This window comes from Mus caroli, chromosome 10, assembly GCF_900094665.2.
Source record: "Mus caroli chromosome 10, CAROLI_EIJ_v1.1, whole genome shotgun sequence".
Lineage (NCBI taxonomy): Eukaryota > Metazoa > Chordata > Mammalia > Rodentia > Muridae > Mus > Mus caroli.
Window position 1 is genome coordinate 86,448,201 of NC_034579.1, and position 20,862 is coordinate 86,469,062.

A 20,862-nucleotide genomic window follows, 5' to 3' on the forward strand; every position below is an offset into this window, starting at 1 on the left:
GGGACAGAGTGCTCGCCTTGCACACATAAAACCCTAAGCAGCACATCATGTAGGTGTGGTGACGTCCACCTGTAATTCCATCATTCAGCAAGACAAGAGCATCAGAAGTTCAAGGTCATCTTTAGCTAACTAGCAAGTCTGAGGCCTGCCTTTGCTAGGTACGGTCCTGTCTCAAAACAAGTACTCATGACAATGTGACACTTACTTCTTACTTGAAGTATCATAGAGGATGATTCTTTTATCCAGGCCTATGGTTACAAACAGCAGTTCGTTGACAGGAGAGAAGCAGATGCCTGAAGCTGGGGCTTTGTGTGTACTGTCAAAGCTGTGGTATGAACTCTGACTGTTCACATCCCAGAGAGTCACTACTCCATTATCCGAAACGCTGCCCAAGAGAGACTTCCTAAACAATGAGTACTTGATGTGCCGGATAGGCTGTGAGATAATAAAGACACATTGACGTGACACAAACATTCATAAACATGACTCAATCCCACCAACTCTGTCTATGCCGGGCTAGGTATTCTCTGATTTAAAGACAGACATGTTAGATCACAACCTCCACCATGTTATTTAGTGTGCTATAAGATGACCCTGCAACATTTCAATATTCTATTAGTTGAATATCTGTCACGATTTTATCTTAGATAACACAGCTTCTTCAATCTCCTCCATGTCAGAGGAAAACTTTTAATATAACACATCCACATTGTCTACATTGGTTAGAGCAGTCACCATATATACAAGGCCCAAGCACAGTCAGATCACAAGAGAACCCTGGGAGAGGGTGAAGATATTTTGCACTCACTTCTACAGCCCTCAGGCTCTGGGATGCATTCCTGTGGAGCTGACATTCCAACACAGTAAGCAGCACAGTAAGGCCTAGGTACAGAAGATGGGTTCCTCCACACTGGAATGGGCTAAACCTCCTTTGAAAACATGTCAGCCTGAAGGCAGCACAGGACTTGCAGCTCTAAACACTAATCCCCACCAGAAGATAGGCTTCCTTTCTAGTTTATTTTCTGGACCAGAAAATTCAGGCTGAATAAATACAACTTGATTAAAATTGATTGAATTATACCTACCTTCCCTAAAATACTGTGTTCAGATTTCTATTGGCATCATAATTAACTGTGTTAATAATAAAATAACATTCAAGAACCCCACAAAAAAAACTGTAACTCATAATATACATATGCAAAATCTGTAGGGCAAAAAAAGTCAAACAAAAGTAAAAGTAAAAATTTAAAAATATTGAAAAGCCTCGACATGACATTATGAGACAGGAACCTGAAAAGATGCCACCGAGTTTGCTCTCAGCTGACCATCCTGTGGAGCACGTAGCCTATGCTTGAGAGTAGTTTGTTTCTCTGCTGAGACTCTCTTGGAGAAAACTCATTTTTCATTCACAAGTGGCTATCAACTGGAGATAATGTCTGGGCTAGAGATGGGGATATGTGGCCATTTCTTTCATCTCTGAGACCTCACTGGTTCAGACTCCTGCAGGTTCATGCACACCGCCTCTGACTATATATGTGCATTGGTTCTATGCTTAGAAGGCTATGTTTTTTTGTCGTCCCCACTCCAAACTCTTTCCACCTCCTTTTCCACAGGGTTCTCTGAGCCCAGAGTGGGAGGGATTTGTGGAGACCTCCCAATTAGGGTGGAGTGTTCCAAGGTCTCTCACTCTTGCTGTGTATCGTCTGGCCGTGGGTCTCTGTGTTTGTTCCCATCTGCTGCAGGAGGAAGCTTCTCTGATCATGGGTGAGCAAGGCAGTGACCTATCAGGCCAGCAGAATGTCGTCATTAGGAGCCATTTTATTGCTACATTCCTTTTGTAGAAAAGTAGTATTTGTTTTTCCCTGTCTCTTGGCTATCTAGTCTTCGCTTCTGCTCACCCACGCAGTGTCAGATCTCTTTCTCATGGAGTGGGCCTTACGTCCCCTCAGGTACTGGTTCATCACTCCCACAGGCTTTGTGCCTCCACTGCACTAGTGTACTGGTACTGGAGCTTCAGCTAGTGACAAAAGACATCCACTTACAGCTGTCACTGTTATTAGAACACTAACATACACGCACACACAATTTAGAAAGTTTCTACTGTATTAGGTTTCCATATAACCCCTCAAATTACTCTTAATTTTATTGTCCCTCTCCTCCTCATCTTCGCTTCCTCGTTCCCCTCTTCTCTTTCCCTCCCCATTTATCTTCCTGTTCTAGTCCCTACCCCACCCATATATTCATAACTATCTACTCTATTACCTATTCCACGGTCCTAGAGAATGCATTGTTTCCTAGCCACTTACTCTATACCAGTGGTTCTTAATCTTGGGGTCGCAAGCCCTTTGAGAGTCAACAAACCCTTTCACAAGGACGGCCTAAGACCATCCTGGATATCAGATATTTATATTATAATAGATAACACTAGCAAAATTACAGTTATGAAGTAGCAAAAAAAAATAATTTTATGATTGTGAATCACCTCTGTGATTCTAAAAGACTGTAGTCTGCTTACCTTTGATTTAACAACTGACATCCACTCACAAGTGAATGCATACTGTATTTTTCCTTCTGGTTACCTCACTCAAGATGATTTTTTTTCGAGTTTTACCCATTTACCGGCTAATTTCAAGACTTCATTTTCTTTAATAATGGAGTAAAATTCCATGGTATAAATGCAGCACGTGTTCTTTATCCATGCATCTAATGACAAGACACCTAGGCTGCTTTTACTTCTGACTTATGAAAAGACAGCAGTTAGCTAAGCAAGTGTCCCTGTGGTGGATGAAACAGTTTTTGGGTATGTGCCTGAGAATGGCATAGCTGGATCTTGAGGAAAATCGACTCCCATCTTTCCGAGGAGCCACCACACCAATTCCCATAGTGGTTGTGTAAGTTTGCCCTCACACCAGCTATGCAGGAGTGCTTTGTTCTACATCCTCACCAGCATGAGCAGTGGTTTGCTTTATTGAGCTTGGTCATGCTGACTAGCATAAGATAATCTGCATTTCCCTGACAACTAAGGATTTTGAACATTTAAGTGTTTTTCAGCCATTTGAGAGTCCTTTTTTCTTTTTGAGAATTCTGTTTATAGATTTGTACTTCATTTTTTAATTGGGCTATTTGCTTTCTTGATACCCAGTTTTTTCAGTTCTTCTTACATTCTGGACGTTATCCCTCTATTGGATATATAGCTGGTAAAACTCTTTTCCCATTCTGGAGGCTGCCACTTTGTTTGAATGATGGTGTTCTTTGTATCACTGAAACTTTTCAGTTTCATAAGGTTCCATTTATTGTCTATCTTAGTCCTGTGCTAATAATGGTGGTCTGTTTAGAAAGTCTTTTCCTGTGGAATCAGTTCAAGCTATTCCCCATTTCTTTTCTATCAGATTCAGTGCATCTGGCCTTATGTTGAAGTCTATGATGTACGTGGAGTCGAGCTTTGTGCACGGTTATACTTATGGATCGATCTGGATTCTTCTACATGTAGCTATCTAGCTTTACCACACCATCTGTTGAAGATGCTGTCCAGTTTTCCAGTGTGCATTTCTAGCTTCTTTATAAAAAAAACAGGTGTTCAAAACAAGCATGTAGACTTATGTATGGATCTTCAATTCGATGATTAATGTTTTCCATATATAACATAGTTTAAGACCCATAAATATGTTTATTTAAACATCTACCCTTTAATCTTCTTGGTAACATTAATAGAGTATCATTTCTGATCGCTCCACGGGAATTAAACCAACATCTCCTTAGAAAATCAAGACATCACCAGGATAAAGTACAAGCAAAGTACTAATCTGCTACACTATGTAAAATAAATATTAATGCACTTTGGTACCAGCAGCACCAAACTTATTAAGCAATTATCTTGTTTAGCACTTACAGTATCAATGTTCTTTTTTCTTACGACACATTATCACTTTGTAAGAATGTATTTGTTTTTGTTAAGAGGTTATTTATAAATATGAAACACTCTTCATATAAGGGCCTGGCAAACTTATTCCTAAATAAACTGAAGGTTAACACATTATCATACTGCAAAGGTAGCTGAAGACATCACATCAATGAATGACAATAACTGTGCAAACTTCATTTGCAAGACTTAGAAAAGTAAGTAAGAAGGCCATGGGCTAAGGAATTCTTATATCCACGACAGATATTTAGAAAAAAATGAAATAATGAAGACAGTAAATTCACCTGTCACCTAAGCAACTACAGAAAAACTGACTTGCCATCTTTGGAGGCACCTCTGAAGTACCTTTCTGTACACGCATCTGTGCCGAGTGTAATAGAGCCCATACCTGGGATTACATTCTACTGCGACAGTCACGTCAGTAAAATATCTTCTTTCATTTTACAGCTGGATAATATCAATTTATCTCTTCCAGGTTCCAACAAATCTATCATTGCTAATGTTGACTTGAGATAATCTATATCTCTGTTGTCCAGCACCCTCAGAGATACTAAGATGAGAGCACTAAGTTAGCATTTATCTATCTTTGTTCTTATGAACTGTATTAATTTATCTTGCCTATCTTCTATTAAGATACTAAGAATTTGTAAGTGCTAATTTGTAACTGCTCTAAGTAAGGCCATAGATGCTCATATAGACTGTCCATGCTTTCTCCATTTCTTGCTGTATTGATCGTTTTTCTGTCAGAGAGCTGGTCCATAGAAACAGTCTCAATTCTTCTGGACAAGCCCTTCCATTATCAATTCTGTTATTTTAAAAAGAACTGACATCTTAAAGTATTTCATAGTGAAAAATTACAAAACTAAAGAAAGGAATGCTTTAAATCAGTGATTTTCAACTTTCCTAATGCTGCAACCCTTTAATATAGTTCCTCATGTTATGGTGACCACAAACCATAAAATTTTGTCATTACTTCATAACTTTAATTTTGCTACTATTATAAATGGTAAATATCTGATATGTGGAGTTGCTACCCACAGGTTGGTAACTACTGCTTTAAATGTTAGTCCTTTGCTGATTTTTTTTCCCAGAATCTATAAAACATTCACTTTTTCTTTGTATTTTACTATTTTTATATCCTTGAGGGTTTTTTTTTAATTATTTGCTGGATACATAAGTTTCAAAGATTCTTTTCCTTTTTAAAATGTATTTTCTATTTGCTATTTTTGTGTAACACATTTTTTGGTGTTTAAGTGTTTTCTCTCTGGTGCTCCCTGTGGAATCTAAACAGCTGAACACCGGCAGCATCCTTAACTTGCTTTCTGGGCGGCCTCTTCAGCTTGTGGGCTTGTGGTTCAGCTGCAGGTTCAACTGCCTTAGAACAGACAGAGCCTAGAGATTCAAGCACTCGAAGTAGCTCTGAGTTACTAATCTAACAGGGAAGTACATGGCTTTAGAGTCACTGACCCAATGGTTGCTTTTCCTTGGAGTTGGGGTTGGGGGAGGGGGGGTGTCAGGGGCAGCACAGAAGCAGTTAAAGGTTCCTGACCATGTACATGCATAAGCAGGTTGTTTCATGGTGACTTGTGGCTGTCCATTAATATGTTGCCGAGGACTGTGGGCTCCCACAGCCTGGATATTCACCCCTTACCCTTGCAATATCCAATGCACTTGCATGCAATGAGCCGGCACACCTTTCCTCTTGTTAATCTATTGTCAGTTCTTCCTGGCAGATTCAATTACTAACCTACACAGAACACACAGTGAAGCTGTCTGCTGGGTTAATCTGCCCTTTGCAAACTTAACTTCTTTTGTTTTCTTTCCCTTTGCCAGGCATCTTACATTCCAAAGAAAAGATGCACCTAACTGATTAAGATAGGGATAGGAGAAATATCATTTATTAGACCTCCTACTCCCTAATCTTTATTTAGATTACAGAGCCCAGAACATCTGCTGCCTATCGAACCATTAGAATAAGTAAAAGAAACAGACACCTCAGGACTAATGACTGCTCTGGTGCCCACTCAATGTTTATGAATAAAAATATTACCTCAACAGTGAACCTGTTCCTAAATTTTATTGAAAAAAAAGCCAAAATCAGAAGTGACTTTCATAACACTATTACAATACAGTGCTTGCTGTGATTATAAAACTTTGGGAACTATCTAGAACAGAAGAATCTTTAGGTAAGCGGTGACATTAAATAATAAAATGCATGCAGCCACTGAAAATGAGGAGGATTAATGTTGGCATGCCTGGGACACAGCACGATGGCAAAAGGAAGGAAGGCAGGAAACAAGTCTAGACAAAGATAATGATTGCAGAAGAAAGACAAAGATGCATATGGAAACACAGATAGTAATATTCTTCAAATAATTCCATTAATATTAGGAAGAGAAAATCATACAAAAAGTATCTTTGAAAATGGGTATAAAGTATCAATTTATTTTATGCTCACATTAATAAAAATATTTGAGAACATAATACAGGGGCTAGGCAAGAACATAACAAATGTTAAAGAAATATCACTAAGATTATTAAGGAAATGTTATCGTGCCAAATATTTTGCCCAATATAAATTATGCTAATGCATAAACTTAAGGATCACTAATCTAAAAATAAAGCTCTGTAGTCAAGCTTTCTAAATCCATGTAAAACATAAAGCCAATTACAATCTAAACATTTCTGCCATGCCAGAAATAGAACCCAAGACTTCTTATCAAGTTTCTACAGCTGAGCTATATCTCTGCCCTAAACTCATTGTTTACAAAACAATTATTGTTTTAAAAGGCAATTAAGTTACATTCATTTACCAGATTTCTATACTCAAGCAGGCTTATTAACACTTACAAAATCTATATACAAAACAAAATATATTCGCTTAAGGAAAGCAAATGTGTTTAAACGTACTGTGGTATGTTTTAAACTCTCACCTGCTTTACCTAAAATTCCCTTCTTAATCTTCTTAGTCATCAATGATACAGACCCACACTTTTAGCTGCTTGGGAAAAGGTAACTCTCGGTGAGCCCAGGCTGCGGGACTTGCCCAATGCTGACGCTCACGAAGCCAGCAGCTCCGCAGAGATAGTACAGTTCCTTTTCTTTGGACAAAGACAAAAACTAATAGCTTCAGTTCAGCTCAGAGTGAGACTCAGTATACCCAGGCAACCTCACTTCTGACATGAATCCCAGTTGGATGTAGATTCAGTGAGAGGACAAAGGGTTTGTCACTTTGTCTAGGAAGCCAACGTGGTGATTCTAACAACCTCAAATCCTTGACTGTTTAGAAAAACAAAACTAACATTTTCAATTTAATCATAAATAGGTCCTAACTATTACTTTTTTCTCAATAACCCCAGGTACAGTAAACTCAACCAACACAAACCTGAGCTTAAAAACAGTATATCTGAATTTTATAATGTCAGTGTCTAACACACTTGAGATCTTATGAACTGCTTACACTTTTCAATGAATATTTAATATATTTGAAATCTTAAATGAATTTTAAGTAAGCTTATAATACAATGTTTTAATGAACACTCAAGTGGCAATTCTGGTAATGATAGGTAAACAGCAGTTAAAATGTAGGAAAGAACTAATGTAAAAATGCCTTCACATATTTCAATTATGTACAGTAAAACATGAGTGCGCAGAGTTATTACATGGACTTTCCTAAGAGACAACTTCTATTGTCTTGCCTTAATAGTATAGCCCATCAAAGAATATGAAATAATATAGTGTATAAAAAATAACCATTTGTTCTAGGCAGAGGGAAAAGTGCACTTAATTTTTTTCTTTATCTTATTATCAAATACATGCATGCGTTCGCGCACACATACACACACACACACACACACACACACACACACACGCACGCACGCATAATCACTATGGAGTTCAGTTACTGTTGCCTGTATATGCGTAAGCTTAAGGTTGCGCACTTAAGTACTGAGAAACCTACAAGGAGTCTCCTTCCTGAAGAAAACATCGACAACCTGTAGCTCCGCCTGAGGATGTGGACCCTGTCAGGAAAATAACTGCCGAGGGTAAATTCTAACTGGTAAGCTAGCAGGGTGATGGAGGGAGTGCACATACTAAGGATGTTCAAACCAAGTTGGGGAGAAAACCAGGAAAGTAACGTAATGTCTTGACCTAATGAATGGTTAAAAGTTCCCAATAGCAGCTAATACTCCTTGATCCCTTAGCCTAATATTCCCAAGTAAATCCAAAGGCTACCAAAGGTCCTACAGAGGTGCGGCTACCCAAGGAGGAGGCAGTATGCCCAGGGAGAGCTCAGGGTCTGGTGGACTGACACTGGAGACAGACTTGCACATTACTGTTTTCCTAAACTAGAAGCTAAACTTAAGTTCATCCCAAACTAATCAATTAAAATTCTTTGAATATCAACATTGCTACAATCCATCACCTAAGATTTTAAGGTTTTTCTTTTCATTTGAGAAAGAGATATGAATAAACATTAGATCCCTACACCCCACGGCATTGATCGAGTGTCTTATCTGCCACTAGTTGTGGCCATAGGGAAGGAATGAGGAGCTGGGGGACCTAGAACTTTGGAGAGAGAAAGAGGAAAAACTAAAGTGGAGAGCTTTAACTGAGGAGAAAGGATAATACAAAGGGAGAAGGAGCCCAGGTTAGATAACTGTGAAGATGTTTGAAAAGCAATGGGGAATTGGATTACTTTAAGTTTACCTAAAATTATACACACATACACGCACACACACACACAAAGTTATACTTGAGGTGATAATGCTTCTGAGAACCACAGACCAGCCGGTCTCAACCTGTGGGTCGTGATCCCTTTAGGGTTCAAATGACCCTTTCATTGGGGTCACCTTAGACTATCGACAACAACAGATATAACAGTAGCAAAATGACAGTTATGAAGTAGAAACGAAAGAATTCTATGGTTGGGGGTCACCACAATATGAGGAACCATATTAAAGAGTCACAGCATTAGGACAGGTGAGAAGCACTGCCACAGACTATCTAAATAAAACCCCAGTACTAAGCACGAGAAACTTCCTTTTGATTATTGGTTGGGGAAGTCCCAAAACTCCCAAACAATATAGTCTGTGGCCACTGCCCTTTGGTGCCTTCCAACAACAGGTCAGACTACTGTTGAAGACAGCACCTATTCTGGTCTTGGGACGTGAGGAATCAAGATAGTGCTGGCAGGAACTGAAGGCCCCTCCCTGAGGACCAACTCACATAGTCCTGCAAGCTGCCAAGGGAGAAAAGGTCTCCACAGTTCTCCCCTGTGAACCATAGTAACAGGATACCACATCAGGGCAACAGTGACACATATCTGGGGAGGAAACCAACAGGTGAGTCATTGGACTTAAGGTCCACTCAGCAGGAGGGAACTCGTGCCAAACTCAGTAAAGCTGGCCAAGACCTCATGGCTGGTGAGCTCACAGGCACTAGAGGAGGACCCACTACTGCCATCTCCTTACATTAATACAAGACTTAATGGCTGGTGAGCTCACAGGCACTAGAGGAGGACCCACTACTGCCATGTCCTTACATGAGTACATCTTGCAACTGAACTCGGAAGCTTTAGACAGTCTCACATAGTCACTCACAGCTTCCACCAAGCAAAAGCGAGCCAAGAGGAAGTAAGGAAGGCCACCTGAGCAGCTGAGCTTCCAGTCAGTCCGTGCTGTAACTGAGAACAACTAGCTATAGCAGAGCCTTAACTGAGGAGGATGCAGCATAAGTCGGGGTCCATGGGCTGCAAAACAGACTTTAGCACAACACGGGAGAGCACACGGGTAAGAAGAGGCATGGCTATAACTAATTTGTATGTTACTAATAGGTCACACTAAAGTTTATCAATTTGCTATGGTGTCAACACCAAATACAACATATCTACCTTAAAAGACCTTACTGGAACCACGTCTCTAGAAATGTTCAAAGAATGTTAGCCAAGGAAGACTCATTAAGATATTTTTCATTCTTTTAAGAAAAAAAATTAAACTATCTTTTAACCAAGGAAAATATCTAATTGACTAATTTTTCTTTTAAAAGGTTTCCATAAAGATTTCCATTCTAACCTGAAATGTATGAGTTGGCTTTGATTATTTTAATTACCACATACTTTAAAAAAAAAAAAAAAAGCTGTTTTGTTTTGTTTTGTTTCAAAATTTACTTGCCTTTACCTAAACACAATAATTCCCTGTTCACAAGCAGTAAGAATGAATGCACTTATCCATCTTATGGCCAATACAGCTTGAAGGTTGCAATACTTCTGTATCAGAAATGCCATAGAAAGACTAAAATCCTAGTTTTAGAATTGTGCTATCTAAAAATATTTTCATTTTGTTAGAAATACAGATATAGTATAGAAAGACTAAATAGTTAACTATATAAGTGAATTTATACAAGCACTCTAGTATTACATTACAAATTAGCTAGTTTTCCAGAAAGCTAAATAAAACTTATAATTATGTTAAAAAACTTAAACTTACTTTCTTATGTAAAATTTAAATCCAAATTATAAGTTATTAATTTTATTTCTATAAAAACAAAAAACAAACAAAAGACAAAACACCATACCTGCTTACTCCCATGGCCAAAAGGTGTGCTGGATGTGTTAGTGGTTACGCTGTGTAAGATAATCTCACCACTGAGAGACCCAGAAGCAATGTAACAGTCATTCCAATTGTATGCCACACAAGTTACTTCACATTTATGATCCTGAAAGAAACACAGTGAAGAACAGCAGCCATTAACCCCCATATTCTGATGAAAAGAGTATGGCTGTTAATCAATACCTGGGCTAAGAGTTTCCTTCCAACACAACACCACTGAGCTGATTGGGACACCACAGAATCCACACAGAGTCTTAAGAGACAATTTTTCAGAACCATCTTACATGTCCACAGACTCGGAAACATTAACAGTCTAGAACGGTAACTGGCTTAATGCTCACCTTCCAGAACTGCCTGCCTTCCACTGATGTTGATTTATTTCAAGTTAAACATTTGCTCTTGAGTATTAATGTTCAACTAGAAGACACTAAAATCAGCTCCAAAATGACAGCAAATGGTAAATGAAGACTGGCATCAAGGGAACACAAGGAGGAAACAGACATCACTGTCAACTGACTTAGAGACATACAACGGAATCCAACCTTAAAGAAAGAAGAAGAGTGGGGAGTGGGAGTGCACACTTGTAATCCCTATACTAAAGAGGACCGTGAGTTCACTGTACCACATAGAATTCTAGGTTAGCCTGAGCTATATAGTGAGGTCTAATCGCAAAAGACAAACAAGCAAATAAACAAAAGATCATAGGTGAGTTAGAGATAGGAAAGGAAGAAAAGCAAACATAGCAAAGGAGGAGAAAAAGTAACAGCTCAGTTTGAGACAGCAGACAGCAGTGCTCCCACTGGCCGAATGCCTTCTCCACAGGGGCGTCACACACTAACTGGCTAATCTTTAAAACTCTTAAGAGGCAATGTCATTTTCCCCATCTACAGATGAGGCACACGAGACATGAAAGCGTAAGAGACTGGTGCATCTCACATATGTGCTAAGTGACAGACTAGGATTCAGCTCCAAGACAATTTCCAAAGCCCTTGGCCCTCCCAAAAGAGACTGTCTCCCAAACATGAACAGAATCTACTCTGAGGGAATAAAAAGACTTCCAAGACTTAAGTTTACAAGGCTTGTTTCCAAGCATCAAATTAGCCATGTACCAGAACATGTAACCCTGAACATGTGAGTTATAAGGGTGGCATTTTTGTTTTGTTTTGTTTTGTCTTTTAACAATTTTAGTATTCTGTCATTTACTAAGATAATATCCTAAACTTGATACAAAACAACAACTGGACATCACACTGCAGTACAACTCTATCAGGTGATTCCCCACTTCTATCACAGCACAGTTGCCTGAGGGGGAAACTGATGGGCAGTGCTGTCCTAGGGAATTAAGAGTGTGTCATTCAACAGAATGTCTGTGCCTCTGTAAAGAAGCACTGTCTTCCGAATTTCCATTGTGGAAAATACATCGCCAGGAAACACTATGCACTAACCAATGCCAGAGATTGTTTCACATCACCAGGGATAAGAGCATAGATAAAGAGCTCAGGGCAAAAGAAAAAGCTTCATGGATGGGGAAATACGACTAAAATAGACAATAAAGCATTCTATGAATTCCAAAAGATGCAAAAACAAAAGGTTGTCTGCATTACGAAAACGGGGGAGAGGAAATGAGTAGAAGGTTGCCATATAGGAATCAAGCAATCGAAAGCCCAAAACTCTGACAATCTGGTCCAAGACTCACCTCTTTCAGTTTGGTAAGATACTCCCTATACAAAATAGGTATATCTCTCTAAGCACTGTGAATTCACATAGTGCACAACTGAAAGACTGACCAAAGAGCCAGGTGTGTATTTGCACGGACCGCCACTGTGGAGTGGAGAGAATACATATTCTTTTTTTTTTTTTTTTTTTTTTTTGGTTTTTCGAGACAGGGTTTCTCTGTGTAGCCCTGGCTGTCCTGGCACTCACTTTGTAGANACTCACTTTGTAGACCAGGCTGGCCTCGAACTCAGAAATCCGCCTGCCTCTGCCTCCCAAGTGCTGGGATTAAAGGCATGCGCCACCACGCCCGGCTGAGAATACATATTCTTTGACATCTAACTCGCATGAGAATGTTTGCGGCTTTGCAGTCACTGAAATAAACAGTAAGCACTCGCAAGCTAGCACAGTAAGGAACGGCGAGACAAAAGCTAACTGTTTCATTAGTAGCAACTCTTCAGTTTCCTGTTTTATTCTAAGCAGAGTTTAAATACACTTCAAAGTTTAGCTAGGCATAAAACTATAAATTTCCAAAGGTGCCACAAAGCTACTACAAGATCCCATTTCAATTTAACTATAAGAGAGAAGAGGAAGAAAAACAAAAAACCAAATGTCTGGTATATCCTACAAACAGTCCAACGATGGGATGACTACAGAGGTGGTGAGGACACAGATGAAACATTACTGGCCACAAAATGCCTACTAATATCAGATAATGAGTATCATGGTTACCAGTTAAAGGGAGTTCTTCTCTGTGTATATAGGAGAGTACGTAGATACAACTATTTAAATTTTTCTATTAAATACTTGTAAGTGACAAACTTAGAAATAACTTTGTAATGCCTTCTAAATACTTGAAAAAGCTGAAAGTCAAGCTATGGAAGTCTTGACCACACTTTCCTGAGATGAATATGTTTATTTTTTGAAACTACAAAGAGCTACCTAAGGGAACACTGATTTTAACTAGTAAATTATTTTAAGAACTATTCCATTACCAAGTTTAAAAATATCATCAACAGTAGAAGCAAACACACTGAAGAACTAAGAAGCTGACCCATCAACTCTGGTTACTGAATTCCAGAACCACACACATTTTCCCAAAATCCTTAAAAAAAAAAAAAAAAAAAGATCCCTGATGACAAAACTACACTTAAGAAAAAGAAAACCTGGAAGAATACTTCATTCAAAACAATAGAAATACATAAAAAAAATAAAGAAAAGGCAACATGAATCAACAATTTTTATGAGGAAAAGTTTCAGCTAGACAGTACCTATATCTCCCCAATAAACCCCACTTTGATGCTAAAGCACTCCAATTATGAGGACAAAGTTTGGTAACCAATCCAAACAGGGTGTGAACTACCCATTCTGTAAATATTTATGATATATTTGCTTACCTTAAGAGACCGATGAAGTCGTTTGGACTTTAAATCCCAAATATTAACAGTGTTATTTAGGCCTCCACTTGCCAAATACATTGATGTAGAATTTAAATCGACACATGTCTGCTTTTGCTATTTAAACAAACAAACAAACAAAATTAGCCTAACATAGCGCAGAGATGATCATAACCAATCTACTTGCACTGCAAATCAAAGTTTCCTAATAGCCATTAAAATAACTTTTAAAATAAGTAGATAAAGATGGTTTCCACCAAAGATTGATATATTGGATGCCAGCTGTCACAGATATAATTATTGTTAAGGGTTCAGAATAAAACTCATACTTAAGATAAGCTTACCTTGTTGGTAGAAGACCTTTAATGTATTTTAATGAATCTAATGAACTTAAATAATTAATAGAAATTGTATGGTATTATAGGAATACTGTATCTACAAGATAAAAATATTAAAATGTAATTTTAAAATCTAAAAACAAGGTGATCAAATTTCAAAGTTATTTTGTAGCCCACAAGAGCCATTATAATATCGTTAATACCAATCTGTCCACTTCAAAGAGGAAAACACAAAGTTAAAAACAAAACCAGGAACCTAAAATTTCATTCTAAAATTTTTTTTTAAAATAAGTAGGATGGGAATTTCTTTCCCCAAGTGTAAAGGCTCAATAGCTCAAGTAGCATGTGAGTTAACATAGCTGGGGGCCCAACAAAATAATGACTAGAGCCCTAACATGGTAAAAGAAGTTCTTAATAAATTCCTTTATTAAAAAAAACTGCTTGCAAAAAGCTCTTATAACTGTAGCACATTCAAACTTAGAACTCTAATGAACATTTCTTCACCTGCTTTATAATGTAATGCTTAAAGTGGGAAGGGCTAAAATTATACAAATGAACAGGAATATTCACCAAGTTCTCAGAATGACTCACATCTGTATATGTCATCTGCTATAGTATTAAAGCAAAAATAGAATTGGAAGTATCAAAGTACAACGTATACTACTTTTCTTTAATGGGAGGAATTGGACTTGGCTTAACTCATGCCTTTGATCCAAACACTAAAGAAGCAGAGGCAGGTGGATCTCGAGACTTCAGGCCAGCCTGGTCTAAATACCAAGTTCCAGGTACTAAACAGCAGCCAGAACTACACAATAGACTCTGTCCAAATAAACAAACACATAATCAAATAAGTTTAAAAAAAAAAAAAAAAACAAGTGGGCAGAGGCGCTAAACGCTGATTTGAAAACCCAGTGCAACAAAGCCCAGCCAGTTGTGAAAGCTGGAGGAACTGACCTGGCTTTATTATTAAATTCAACAGCAGCTTGCTGGCCACCCCTGAAAGGACCCAAAAGTCCCAAGATCGCTATCACTCCCATCCTGAAGAGTGCTGTCTACCTACTGACCAAGGGCAGTCTCTTCCTCAGCTTTCCTTAGCCCAGTCTGCCTCAAACTCCCCCTGTACCTTTGTCAGACATTCTCTAAGCCTCCACACCGGTGCTGGAAGTGAAATTTAAGTTTACCAAATAAATAAATAAAGAGTAGAAAAGGAGAAAGCAGCAGTAGCAAGGAGCAACAAGGACCTTGTCATTAGGTGCCACTCTTTTTGAAGAATAGCTTTTTAAATGTGAGACTGGAAATGAGGAAAGTGGTATTATCCTGAATAAACTTTAAAAAACACAGGGATAAAGAAATACCCAGAGAGATCGAGAGTGTCCCTGTGTGCCGTGGGCCCAGAACTCCCTGATCGCCCTACCCCTCCACTCCAGCCTTAAGGAAGGTTGGGGCACATCCCTGAGTCCTGAGCGCTCATAAGGCTACCTGCAGAACCAGACCCATCTGCTGCTGCTGCTGCTGCACCCACAGTCAACAGGAGCACTTACATCATGAGGGTTCACAAGGTCAAGTCAACCTAGTGGCCTAGTCGTGCATTGACAAAAGGGGAAACAGAGAGAGTCCCTTCCTAATGAAATCTAAGGCCTAAACTGCTCTCCTAAAATTCACTATAATCTCACCTAACAACCTCTCGGTAACCACATACCCCACCTGTTACTGTATTATTATTCAGAGTTTAGATGAAAAATGTTTTTAAACACAAAGACGCATAACAAATAAGTCACCGTCACTTAAGCAAACTGAGATTGTAAACAGGTTAAAAAGCATATATATAACTTACCCCTTCCGCAAGCTCCAAAAGTGGAACGGGCTGACTTTTGCAACTTGACACCACTATTTTGTCACCACTGGAAGACGCTGTCACTAGAAAGTTATCTAAATGAAGAGTTAAGAAGCATCAAGCAGTCCATGGGCACCCGGGACACCCAACTACAGTCTCAGGAGCACAGTCATGTAAGCCAGCAGAGAGACCAGTACACAAATGCGGCTCACATACCAGCTTTCAAAATGATTCCGGCTACCAACTCCTAATTCTCTTCTCCAGGTCTGCAGGGAAGAACCCTCCCTCTGACCACGCTATCATTGGAAAGATACTTAGCCCATGAGAAACACTACTCCCTTCCTTCCCAGAGCGGGCCAGGTCTAAGTTTATCCTTTCAGATGTGAGAACATGAGAAATGCAACAAACAGAAATAATAATCAGCTTTTTCATACACAAAATCTGTTGAGGGACTATTTTATTGATCAAGTGTTCAGTATCATCTTCAGCATCCACATCACTTTCCTACTTCTTCCAACTGAAAAGTGAAGACTGTTCTTTTCTCAGGATTAGAATCACTGCTGTAGACGCTCCAACCGTGAATATATTATTAATGAATATTATAGAGCATATAGTAAACATGATTGGGTTAAATAAAATCTATGTATGCTATGCAAACTTAAATTTTCAGTTACTCTTAAATTTTTAATTATTTTACTCTATATTAATTATTCATGGGTAATAAGTAAGTATAAAACAACGTATATTAAACCAAAATGATTAAATAATTTAATCAAGAATAATAGTCTGGTTTGGAAAGTCACAGCACATTAAAATATCATAGTACTTTACATTGATGTGTATGTGTGTGTGCACATCCACACATCACATTCCAAGGGTGAAAGGCAGAGGACAACTCACAGACGCCATTCTCTCCTCCCACCGACTGGGTCAGCGCATCAGGTTCAGCAACGAGCATCTTACCCTTTGAGCCATCTTCCTGTCTCCAGAACATAGGAATTTTAGACTTTCTACTTTTAGTAAGCAAAGTCTATGCATGGAAACAACGGAAGCAGCTAGGTAATCCTTATTCTATTATTTTGACATTGTGCAGAGTATCCTGGTATTTTATGACTAGATCACGCATTGGAACAAAGTTTTGGGGGGCTTCTGTAGCCTAGACCAACCTTCATACTCCAGTCCTCCTGCTTCCACTTCGCAAAGGCTAAGGTTACAGGTGTGTACCACTGGGCCTGACTTAACATCATGCTTACAATCAAACCTAGGGCTTCACTCCTGCTAGGCAAGCCTCTACCAACTGAGCTACATCCCCAGACAGAGCATTACTTTAAAAAGATAAAGAAGTTTATTTCGTTTGAACCATGTCTGAACTCCACTGGAGTCTAGGATAAGAGTATTATCTTCTACCCTAAGAATGGAGTCTCCAAGTAGCAGCTAAGCCATCAACAGGTACCAATCTTCGTAAGAACCGAGTCCAATTCTCTGGCTTGTGGACTATCAAATGAATCAGCACAGTGCTGAAATCCAGAGCGAGTCGCCAATGCCCTCTCTTCTAATATAATTACAGGCTTGCTTTTGCACTCCAGGTATTGCACATCTCTGAGTTGAGCAGGCCCTGATAAGTGCTGAGTGGAGCTAGAGGGCAATCCACACACATCATTTCTAAGGGAAATAAAATAATCTCTACCAACATAGCGCCACAGTGGAAAGCCACTGGCTTCTTCTGTTTACCACAGAAAAAGAACCACAGGAAGATAAGCGAGGAGAAGCTAGTTTCTGCATTTTCTTGTAATTTTAGAAGTCCTAAGAAGTATGGAAACCAAAAGAATTAAGAAAACTAAGTTCCCTGGCACCTCATACTAACCCTGTTCTTGGAATTTATACACTGGGGCCCTGACTTGCTGTGTCTGGAATGCTGTTTTTCAGTAGCAACTAACCCAGGGCCTCATTAGGAGTAGAGATAACATGAAGCGCTCTACACAGACACAAGACTAGCTTCTCAAAGTCACACAGCACTACCTCACTGCCACACTAAGGAATGGACTTGTACTGGTAACAATCCCCAAAACAAAGATAAGCAGGAAAAACAAAACAAAAACACACATCCTATTAAGAACTGTTTCTTTTCTTCAAGGGACCAGAAAAAAAAACAAAACAAAAGTGAAGCTGTAAATACAATTAAAACCTAAAAACAGTGAAGCCCAGCTTCAGACGCTTGCCACTCTCCTTAAAATAGTTTCCACATGACAGGCTGGAGAGTCCGTCACACAGTCTGATTAATAGAGTATCCAAGTAATTGGTCTTACTGCTTGCATGCAAAAAACTGAGGAATGATCAAGAGGGAAATGTAATTCAATAAGAAAAGTTGTCATTTGTTATGTATGTGTAAGAACAGTCATTTGAGATTAAAAACCCCTAATATGTTTGTTCATAAATCAGTCATATTTCAAAGCCCTGTCACTTTCCCTTTCATCAGGGAGAATATTAATACTTTGATACTGGTAAAAAACTAGACAGTTCTTAACACTTCATGGTTGTATCAAAACGGTATGTGTTTCACAGAAGACTCCTTTCTAGCACACCCATGGCAGAGTATTTCCACAGCTAGAGAACTAAGAGCGCTTCATCTACCACTGAGGTCCCCAACAGCAGGAGAGTCTAGCTCAGGAGGCGTTTGGATCAGCACAACTGGGAGTTAAAGGCATCTAGTGGTTGGGCAGTAGAGGCCAGGGACACTTCCTAGCACCCTATGGTGCCCAGGAAAGACCGCACAACACTGAATCGCCACCCGCAAAAATGCCAATGACATCTGACGAACCCTAACTTTCAGGCTCCCTTCATCCCCCATTCGAACAGCCAACACAGGGAACTTACACCCATGCTGCCTACTGTGAAACGATGCTGTTTACCTCACAGATGGGAGAGGAGAATCCGAGCACACCATCAGTAAGATGTGGATGACACACAAGGACTTCTGAATCTCCTCTCCACCCCACTTCTATCCCCAAACTCACTGACTTCCACATCTGACTCACAAATATCCAAATGGAGATGGAAAACAAAACCCTCACTGTAAAGTCTCATAAGTGCTCTTCTAGTCTTACCTAACTCCACACATTCAGTAACTGTAGACAATATAACTAATTCTACCGCCTGCATCTAAAGACTAATTGTATTCAGAAAATTAGAGAGAGGTTGAAGTGGGTTGCAACTATAAATTTAAAAGAAAATCAACAGGGAAAACTAGAACACATGTATATGGATTATTTTTATCAGTGTTTTTTTTTTTAATCTAAGGTAGCCACACAAATATTTTTTATGGGCCAACAGTTTCACAGATCATTGGAAACTAACAAAAAGTGATTCCTTTCTTTTAAAGGATACTATTGCTGCTCCAACAAATTGAACTGATTCCATGTGGTGACGTGTGAGGGTTGAATTTATCCACCAATGTCAGAAATGAAGCATCCCATATTTTAACGTCATCTCCTGATGAAGCAAATCTGAGGTTTTCCTGCATGACTGGGCCTATAAAAAGTTCAGAACAACATTATTTAAAACACAGCTACAGAAAATCAAGTTTTCAAAGCTGAAATGCCCCCTGATCTAAAGGCAGGGATGTTACTTGTCCATTTCCGTCCACCTTTCTACCAAGCAGCACACACAGAAAGTATGAGTGACTCAAACACCAGCCAATCACATACGCTTGGCTCATCCTTCCAAGAATCCTCTCTGCAACTACAAGAAACCCAACTTCCTCCTCCTTACAGGACAGGCAGGCCAATGTGGCTGTCCTACCCATCTTGCCTGAGCCACCAGATCTGGACACCGGCCTTCTTCATGTCTATGAATCAAGCCAAGCTCATCCTCCACTTAGTGTCTCTTCACCTGCTGCCCCCCTCTACCTGGAAAGCTCCCCCATGTTCCCCCAAAACCATCTCCTCATCATTTAGGCCTCTGCTCAAAACATCTCTGCTTCTAAAAGGTAAGTTCCCCACCTATTGTGGCAAAACCCACCCTTTATCAGCAGCTACCCTATATTCTACCACCCAATTCAATGTTGTTCATGGAACTTCTACTCTCTTCTTTGTTCCCATAACAATACCCGCCTCCTCACACAGGAATTTTGAAATATTCCTGATCCATACTAAGTACTCCACAGGGAAATATACTAAGTAATGTTCTCATATTTTTTTAATGTGCTATAATCTAGCCTTTCTGGAAGTCTGAATCCTACTGTGCCAAGTTTTCCAAACTCTAAAATTAACAACAAAGTTAAATAAGTTGCCACTGTATCCTAAAACCAACTCTTGGTCCCAGACCTCTTACTTTTTTATTCAGTGTGATGTTCCCAACACATAAATCTGACAGAATGATGCCACAAGCCAAGGCAGTCTAGACAGAAAGCAGAGAGGCTGCTCCAAGCACTCTGAAGGACAGCAGTACTGTGAGAGACAGTGTATTTAAAGATACAGAGGAGAGAAAAAGCAGAGAAATATGCTCTCACACTCAGTATAGGTGGTACCACGGTACTATTATTACAGGGCCGGCAGTGGTGGTGGTGCACGCCTTTAATCCCAGGCAGAGGCCAGCCTAGTCTGTAGAGCTAGTTCCAGACAGCCAGGGCTACACAGAAAACCCTGTCTCAGAAACAAAACAAACAAACAAAAACAGCAACAAAAAAGAGTACTATACTACTATCCAATTAACAAACTTTTGGTAATTCAATTTATCCTATTGCCTGCCTGAAGACATTAGATATATTAACAATGAGTTTAAATGAAGTGGGTTGCAACCGATATTTGTTTAGATAGAAATAAAATCAGTGGAGAAAACTAAGGCACAAGCAGATGCTAGTTTTTAATTCGTGTTCCTGTGTGTGTGTGTTTGTGTGTTTAATCCATGGTAGCCACACAAAATATGTTTCTTTTTATAGGTCAACACAGTTTCATTGAAACTTGAAGTCTAATAAAAAGTGGTTACTTTTTTTTTTTTTTTTTTTTTTTTTTTTTTTTTGGTTGGGAAGCTGCTGGCCAGAGGAGTAAACAAT

At 39.2% G+C, this 20,862-nt stretch overlaps 1 protein-coding gene across 2 annotated transcripts in view; it reads right to left on the reverse strand.

Annotated features, from left to right (window-relative positions):
- Nedd1 (NEDD1 gamma-tubulin ring complex targeting factor) overlaps positions 1 to 20,862 on the reverse strand; it is a 39,969-nt gene that overhangs the window by 17,956 nt on the left and 1,151 nt on the right. For both annotated transcript variants that reach the window (XM_021173917.1, XM_021173918.2), the window contains exons 2-6: positions 19,197 to 19,340; positions 15,813 to 15,907; positions 13,641 to 13,757; positions 10,496 to 10,636; positions 206 to 435 (exon numbers count right to left, since the gene is read on the reverse strand). In XM_021173917.1, the coding sequence (XP_021029576.1) occupies positions 206 to 435; positions 10,496 to 10,636; positions 13,641 to 13,757; positions 15,813 to 15,907; positions 19,197 to 19,332 (719 nt within the window). In that variant the 5' untranslated portion in view covers positions 19,333 to 19,340. The remainder of the gene's footprint in view (positions 1 to 205; positions 436 to 10,495; positions 10,637 to 13,640; positions 13,758 to 15,812; positions 15,908 to 19,196; positions 19,341 to 20,862) is intronic.